This window comes from Acipenser ruthenus, chromosome 6 (assembly GCF_902713425.1).
Source record: "Acipenser ruthenus chromosome 6, fAciRut3.2 maternal haplotype, whole genome shotgun sequence".
In the NCBI taxonomy this organism is placed as follows: Eukaryota; Metazoa; Chordata; class Actinopteri; order Acipenseriformes; family Acipenseridae; genus Acipenser; species Acipenser ruthenus.
In genome coordinates, this window is record NC_081194.1 from 55,204,145 (window position 1) to 55,213,375 (window position 9,231).

Genomic DNA, 9,231 nt, shown 5'->3' on the forward strand with positions numbered 1-9,231 from the left:
AGAAAAAAGTTCATTACAATAATCAAGTCTAGATGAAACAAAGGCATGCGTTAGTCTTTCGGCATCAGATATGGAAATAATTGGTCTAAGTTTGGCTATATTTCTCAAATGGTAAAAAGATACTTTAGAGCTAATATGAGTCTCAAATGATAGATCACGATCAAAAATGACCCCCAAACTCTTAATTTCTAGTTTAAGTTTAAGAGAGATTACTTTTCTTTAAACTTAAACATCACATTTTCATCTCCGCTTCATTGGACATGCAGTGGATAGTATATTGCCATATAAGGTCATTGTGTCGGGATGATTTGAAACAAACAGAAAGCCCTTTGATTTACATTAACATTTATTCAGTGCCAAGTAGAAAGCAAGCCACATCATTAGTAAGTAATAACAGTATTTAGTTCAGATTCAATTTCCTTTCTACTTTCTTGGCTGTATAATATTTTGAAAAGGACTCGTATTCATAGCAGTTCTTATCTTGGGATGCACAGCAGACACAGCATCATAGGATCTGGGGTTATTACAGAAATACTAATTTTAAAGGAGTGAAAAAATGTTTTAGTTCGTTTTCTTACATATTATCATAATTAGCATCATTATCTCTGGCTCAGATTATTGTTGTGCTGAATATCTTTTGGTGCTTTGCTAGCTTTTATACTTTCATTTTGGGATATGCAGATATTTCAAATACCAAATTACATCTGGTGCTGTGTGCATCAATTTTACTCCAGTGGTCTACAGTCAGATCAATTGATTTACATCACAGGGTGGGATTACGTAAATGTTTTAATTTACAGCAGAGATCTGTGGATTTAATTTTGATATGCAAAAATAACAAATATTCTAATCCAAATCTTTACTTTTTACCTTATTGTCTAAATAGAGATCTGGGATTTTTTTTTTTTTTAATTAACTATGTTATCATAAGACAAAGTGCCATCATATGTAATTGTGGAAAGGATCTAAAATGAAACATGTTCTGTACTCCTTTATTAACATTTTACTTATTGACAACAATTTTAAATTAATAAAGTATTATTTCTTGCATTGCAGGCTTCAAGAGCAAAAAACAGGGCATGCAAGCATGAATGTCCATTATGACCTGAGGTCAAAACAGATGCAATCGCAGCCCCAGCCTTCAACCAGCCCGGTTCTTTACCCTGGTAGCCCAAGAATGCCCATCCGTGGGTCATCTAGGAGCCACATATTCCCCACTCCACGTAGCCTCAGTGCTTCCCCGAGGAGCTACTCCACCTCCCGAACAGACAGCCCCTCCCCATCACGCCAGCGGAGGCAGCCAGTGACCACTGAAGTCAAGAGGCAGTATATTTCGTTCCGAGCAAACAACGCCCCTCCATTTAAGCCAAAAGCTCAGGCTGCTGGGATCACAGAGGACTCTTCACCCCTGTCACCTGCTGGCAAGCCTGGAAGGAGGGTGAGACCGAAAATACAAATCAAGCCCACAAAAGGAAAACAAGAAGTTCCTGAAAGCAAGGTTACTGCCAGCTAATAACCTTGCTTTTTAAAAGTATGTTTTACATGATAATTCATGCTTATAATCTACTTTAAAATTCTGCCTCAAGTCCTGGGCCAGACCAAATGCATGTTTGTGGTTTCTTTCTATCTTAAGATATCATGCTGTAAAGAAGAAACCGTTAAACTGGCAGTGGCATTTTTCCCAATCCTGCCTACCTGTATATTATATATAAACATTCATAAACATATAAATGTGTATTTACTATATATATAGTAGGGCTGGATGTGTATTGTATGCTATATAATATTAATGTAATGGGACCTTTATTCAGTAGTATTATGAAACTGCAAATCACTTGGTGTTGCAATAATTGTGTTTTGAATTGAGAATGAGGAGAGCATGCATTGATATAATTGTTCTTAGTAAACACGCTATAAGTGCATATTAACAGAGAATTTACAACTATTGCATTCTTTAGATTGGTGAGAAGGATTTAGCACCAAAGGGACTTTGTCATTATCAGAGCTTCCATTTTCCCAAAAAAGAAAAAGCTTTGAGCACAGTAATTGCTGCTTATTAGTTACATTTATGTAGCTTTTTAATTTTTTTATATAAGCCCAACTTTTTAACTTGCAATCTTGACGTACATCGAGGAACAAGTATGCAGCAACTGTGTTTTCTTTTTTGTTTTTTGTTTTATTTGAAGGGGCGGGGGGGGGGGGGGCTTAAAATAGCTCTTTGCTAGACTGGAATGATATGTCTTTGCAAGTCCCATTGTTATGCAGACCATTTTGGACATACCGTAGCAGTAAAGAAAAGAAAAAAAGAAAGAAAAAGGCTTCCAATTTCTTTATATAAAGAGAAACAAAATAACATTTTGCCTAGGCAAATTGTGGGTATTTGTTTTAAAGTGACATCAAACACATGCCATTAGTTATAGTAGCCCTGATTTTTCAATACACTGCATTGTCCTTGCAGCTCCAAAAACACAAAGGCATCAGTCGATCTTAGCCTTCGTATATAGTGAAGGAGTTAATGTAATTATAACATATACATTATATGTTATACAACAAGGTTATGCCATTGAGTTAATTTGTATTATTAATTTAATGATTAAAAGGTCATTTGTTTTATCCTTGTCACTTGACCTTCTCTTACCTATTATCTTATAGCCACAGGCACAATACTGAATAGCTTGATAATTACCCGGTACTCCCATCAAACTTTTTGAATTCAATACATTTAAACAAATGTTAACCCAACTCAACATGAAAAAAGTATGTTTTAAAAGAATATTATGGTGGTGTATGTACAATATGTGTATGTATGTATGTATGTATGTATGTATGTATTTATGTAGGTGTGTATGCGATTGTTTCATTTCTTTCTCACAGTGGTAAAAATTGCTAAATTTTAAGGTCTTGCAAACCTCAAAATGTTTATTTGGTCTGGACTCAGAAGAAAAATAACATGAGACAGCAGCACTGAATAAGCCCTGGATTCCGTTGTACCCCTTTTATGAAAATGGGCATGCCTTTTAATACTTCGAATGATTTTCAGTGTGTAATAATAATTTAATCAAATTGTGTATATAATGTATTTATTTCTGGAAAAGAAACACATCTTTATTTTTATCTGGCAAAAAAGATGATAGAAATCTTTTTTTTTTTTTTTTTTTTTTTTTAAGGCATTTGAATATGTAATATATATCAGAAGCTGACAAAACCAGGCAGTAGAGGTTTGGGTTCTTCAACTTGCTACACATTGTTGAACACTTCAGCTAATCTTTATTACATGTAAAATGAAGGCTGTCTAAAATGTCAACCTTTAATGTTATTAACCATTGAGGCAACACAAGGAAACATTGGTAGATTAAGCATAACATTACTGAGGAGTGAATAGCATTAAAAGTAAGTTTATGTATGGAGACTTCAAAATGAACTGGGAAACTGTATGTGGTGCTGAATCGAGGGGTGGGAGTGGGGGGGGGGGGGTTCAAAAGTTTCTTCAACTGACAGGTCCTCAATGCCATTTCCAAATTACACAGATTAAAGAGTTACTGTAATACTATACACTACAGGGTTGTGTTTGAAATGTTTCTATCAATCAAGACAAAACTATGATTATTTATTTTTATGCCATTGTTTATCACGTTTCCTCAGAACATCATTCCTTCTCAGCAGATTAACTTTTTGAGCCTAATGCATGTTTTCTTTAACAATATATTATTATTATTATTATTATTATTATTATTATTATTATTATTATTATTGCAAGATATTTAGTAAACAAAGGGTCTGAGGAGGTTAATCAGCAATAACTGTCCCATCCCCACCCCTAGTTGTTCTTTATTCATAGAAAATGGATAAGATTTGGGGTATCTGCACTTGTGAAATGGCCTTCTCATTAAAATATTTTGCTTATATTTAAAGAGGTGGCAATTATCTATTCAGTGATGCCAAGATATGTAGTAAGTAAGGTGTCTGTGTGGGTTACAATGGGCAATAACGCCCCACTACCTTTTCTGTTTCTATTATTGTACATTATTTTTAAAGTGCACAAATTGATTTTTTCTAGACTTATTATCACTCCTTAGGAATCTGGAGTGATAGCTTGACCTGAACGTTGGCATTGCTTTGGGAATTGCTAGAGAAACGTAACACATGCAGTAAATATATATCAATCGTAGTCCATTTAAAGGGTAATTTGAGCAATGAAACAGAATGTAAAATTATTAATGTTCTGTATTACTTTAAGAGGCCTATATTTAAGCATAATACGAAATGAGCTAAGGCTGTGGGCTTTTCCTATTCTTGAGTATTCAGATTTTGCTTCTCCTGAGAACCAGTTCTGCTTAAGTGTGCTTAAAGTTTACACATGTGAAGTTCAGAATAGTAGTTTTAGAAATGGTGTAGTGAATGTGAACACCTTTACATGTGGATGCCATTATGCTGAATTGACCATAGATGGTACTGTAGTATTCCTATAGTATTCACTCCTCTGATGGCTTAAAACTGACCTACAGTGTTATACTACTGTTCTACACCAAAAGGAATTATCTTTACAAAAGTCCTCCAAGAACAAATACAATATAATGTTATGAATCAAATACTAATGTGCATTACACAAAATGCATATTATTGTTTATAAATGGGCTGTTGACAATCAATATCAAACAAACCAAAACAACACTGTCTGTCACCATGCTGTCATAAATCGTAGTTCACTGAAAAATGTATTGTTAAATTTGTCATCCCCTTTTCTGAGATTCAAGGTTAGAGACAACAAACAAACATTTTCAAAAATGTATATCATGGAAACCTATTAGTAAAGAAGACTATATGTATTTCCACATACTGTGGGGAAAAAATGGAAGCAAGGTAAATTGAGAGAAAAACAAGACAATATTTTATTGTATTTTTTAAATATGAATTTCTGTAGTTAACTATCTTTTTTGACAATCATAACACAATCATAACACTCATTTTAATAACAATTATTGCACTGGTTCAGAGGACAGCTAAAGACTTCAAGAATAATGAAAAGCATCAGTACTGTACCTTCCAATTAGGTGGATATTTTATCAATGATTATTATAAATATATAGGTTATAGTTGTAATATAGTACCTGATTTAAAAACATACTCCAACTGATAAAAATGGAAACTCCCTTATGTATCAGCTATTGAATTAGAGCTAAATTGGCTACATCCTCAGTTTATAGTATCGTAAATAGGGAATGATTGCATTATACGACCCTTGTTTAGGTTTTAAAATGTATAAACTCCACTATTGCTAATAATAATAATAATAATAATAATAATAATAATAATAATAATAATAATAATAATAGACCTGTATGCCATGGGCCCTAAATCACTGATGTTCTGGTCTCAGAATGTATTACATTTATTCAAATGAATAACACTGTATAGAAGTATTCATTTATTAAAGTTTCTAGTATTTATAAGTTATCATCTTAGTGATATATTCATGTATGCTCATCAGTTAATCTTAAAATATGTTGTTGTTTTATTTGTTGAACATTTAAAACAATAAAAACATATTTGCAAGTTAATGAACCCTGTATTATATGTATTCTATAAAAACAGAAGAATCGTAATGGTGTACTATGTGGCCTATCAGTGAATGGACTTTTGTTTTGTGTCATGCATTTATGTTGTAGCTGGGGTCTTCATGGTGGAATTGTAAATGAAGTGTAATGCTTCTTTTTTTAAGAACAATGACTCTTCCAGTTCTGATTGTACCACTTTTAATTCTGAATTGAATAATGAACTTCTAACATGAGGGTTCCTTGGAGAGGGAAGATTGTGCAAACAATAAACACAATCAGCAAATATACAATAATTACTACACAGTTAAAGATTTAAGCATGTGGGGTAAAAAAAAAAAAAAAAAAAAGATGCTGAGATGCATTTTACATGTGTTCTCAAAGATTATATATATATATATATATATATATATATATATATAAAATGATAACAATGGCTATTGCAACTCTCCAAGCTATGTGCAGGCCAGTTTGCTTAAAGTAAATTACCTTAATAGAATTTAACCGCACTTAATTCAGTTCAGCGTCCACCGTTTTCAGTTGCCATCTTACTCTGAAGAACTTGAGGGAGCAGCTTTTTTGCTTGTATATGGTATTGCTGCCCTCATTGAAATAATTAAGTATCAATCACAATTTAATGGTGTTCCTCTTTAAGTATACATCTAAATCAGGGATACCTTATCTGAAACAGCACGGTGATGTATTCATTAAATAAAACACACACACACACACAAACACACAAGACGATGTTTGAAGTAGATCTATAAACTACAATAAAGCTTTGGTCAAAGGTTATGCCTACATAGTTTAGCATTTTTTAGGAAAGAAGCTACATATTGTTTATACATCGCAAATAGAATGTAAAACTAAACTGAAATAAAATAACTGCATGGCAAACTTATTGGCCATAAAAATGGCATGCATCATATTATTCTTGGAAGATATTGTGAGGATTCATTAGCCATTGTTTCTTTTTCATATTCAACTCATGTCTATAAAAATCTGACAACATGGATCTTGTTTGTATCAGAAAGCAGCCATCATTTGTTATTAAAAGGTGCCATTAAAAAGCCTGCATATTTTTATTGTTGTTGGTCGGTTGATTTTAAACATAACTGTCAAAATAAGTAACGAAACATAATTATTTGGGTTGGACAAAGTTGAGTTGACACATCATAGAATCCTGACAACTGTTTCATTCCATTGAATACTCTGCTAGTGTACGCAGAGATGACAGTCAAAATCCAACATTAATGATCCTCCTGAGCCACCGTAGCCTAGTCTCCAATGCACCACAGTTGAGATCAACACCATGCCTAGAATGAGCATGCACAAAACCACTGAGCCCCAAGCATGAGGAATCATAGACAGCTCATTATGGTCCTGACAGAAATTAAGTAATTCTCTAAATTGCTTATTCTGTTCTATGATGATTGGGATTGATACTGATAAATAAATATATATATATAAACATTTACTTTACTAACAGGTAAACTGGGTAACTGAATGCCAGGTTGGTTGTCTGCCTCTTAATCTTCTCTTTATAGCAGTTCAAAGCGACATTAACTCAGAAGTCAAACATATTTCTTTAGAGAACAAGTAAGGTACTTTAATCACCTAAATATAAAAATAATCCTTCCATGACCCCCAACCATCTGCACAAATTGACCTTTTGTGAATCTGTTATGATGTGGTTTGCTCATGTAGTTTGGTGGTATTGTGTATCTACCTCTAAGAAATGTTTTTCAATGGCAATGTTTTACAAAAGATGCAGACATAATGCTGTGAACCATTGGTGGACCACATTCTAATTTTGCATCACAATTGATAATATATTGCAGAATAGCAATAACAGAACCACTGTGCAACATATGTTCCCAAGCTGTTGCCAACTTTTCTGTGTTGAAAAGTCTCTATGTTCAAGAATCTCATAATGCAGACGGGCACTCTCTGCAATCTCACCCGCCCTTTTCTCTATACAGATTAGTAAACTGGGTTGTATCGGAGTGTATCATACAGGGCGGTGGTTACTCTTTAAAGACAGCTGTACTAATATATTTTCTTTAAATGAAAACCCTAGAGTTTTAAAAGACCTCAGCAGCCAGACACAGTAATTGAATAAAGCAGTTTTCATTATACTCAAGTTTGTGTGTTGAGTCTACCCTACTCTACAGAACAGCAATACAATTGTCTTATCTAATTTAAAAAATGAATTGCAACTCATTACAAAATTGAATCAAAATCCATCATGTACAAAGTTCTCTAATTAACTTTGACCTTTAAAACTGCTTAACAAAACACTTCCAACAGTGGTTCATGAAAACTGAACTTGAATATAAATAAGTATCAAATATGATTTAAACACACTCTAGATAAGCCCACATCGGAATCCTTATGAACATAAAACAACACATTGTTTTTTTTTTCGGTTGACAAATACAATTATTAAAAGTTTAACAGCCAGAAATGAAACATCTCAGTTTCATTGGTTCTTCTCATTAGCTTAGATGTGGAAAATAAGGAGCAGGATGCCACGCAGTTACATCTCCCTGGGGAGAGACTGCAGACGTGGTCTAAAATGTACTACATATCTGGAATACCATTTATTATGACGAATGAAAAATGTAGATACAGTGGCTGATAAACTGAGACATAAAGCATGGAGATGCAACTAAATAAATGTAGCTCATTTGAGTTTCTGCTACCAGCTCAGACACAGAAACAGGACAAAACGACATGTTACATTGCTTTTGATGAAAGTTCTTTTGAGTCAAAAAGTAAAAATTAATGGATTTATAATTTAAAAGGATTTATTAAAGTACAGTAATCCGTCCATATCCGACTGTGGTGGGACCAGAGTAAGGGCTGATATGTAAAAAGTCGGATGAATGAATCCTGTTTTAAATACCATTACACACAGCTGTAACAATAACTGTATTCACACAATTATTGTTTTGAGATTCAGCTTTTATTAGGGAGCTCCCCTAAATCCCTTGTTTAGAAAGATACAGGGTATTAATGCTTGTGACAGAGTAGCCGTCTGCAGTGTGGATGCGCGCATTCGCTGCTGAATGACAGGCAGGAGATTGAGACGGAGGTTGAAGTTGATATGACCCACAGGTGAACAGGATTTATTTACATATCAACACACTGCACAGCTCATGTGACACTACCAGCAATGGCAGCACACGGAGCACATGCAACACAGTGTACAAAAGCTTTGGTAGGATCTACAATCTTTGATCTAATCTTCTCTTTTCAATAATAAACTAATGTAGCTGAAGAGATTTGATCACGGCCGATAAACGGTTAGGGTGGATATATGACGGGCAGATACGCAACAGATTACTGTAAACATTTTTCATGATCTTTTTTTCATATTTTTTAAAGAATTACAGTGCCACAAAATATTACAACACAGAGGAAATCAGAGCTGAGTGGTGTCTGATTTGAATGTCTCTAAACTCCTGACAATAATCTGAGATGCAGTCTGGAAATAGTTTAAGGCAGTTTGTTAGTCACGCATCTCAGTAATCAGCATGCTACAATAGTTTGACTGTATCAACTTGCTACAGATTATCAAAGCTGATACAGACATGATATTTATTTGGTTTGTAGAACAGCAGAGATGGTGGAATTGGCAGGTATGCTGATTCACACAGTATCATGCTGCCTGAAA

At 33.9% G+C, this 9,231-nt stretch overlaps 1 protein-coding gene across 4 annotated transcripts in view; it reads left to right on the forward strand.

Annotated features, from left to right (window-relative positions):
* Positions 1 to 2,181, forward strand: part of LOC117411313 (tau-tubulin kinase 1-like) — a 97,769-nt gene extending 95,588 nt beyond the window's left edge. For all 4 annotated transcript variants that reach the window (XM_034018627.3, XM_034018628.3, XM_034018626.3 and 1 more), the window contains one exon: positions 1,057 to 2,181. In XM_034018627.3, coding sequence (XP_033874518.1) covers positions 1,057 to 1,513 — 457 coding nt within the window. In that variant the 3' untranslated portion in view covers positions 1,514 to 2,181. The remainder of the gene's footprint in view (positions 1 to 1,056) is intronic.
* Positions 2,182 to 9,231: the final 7,050 nt, after the last annotated feature.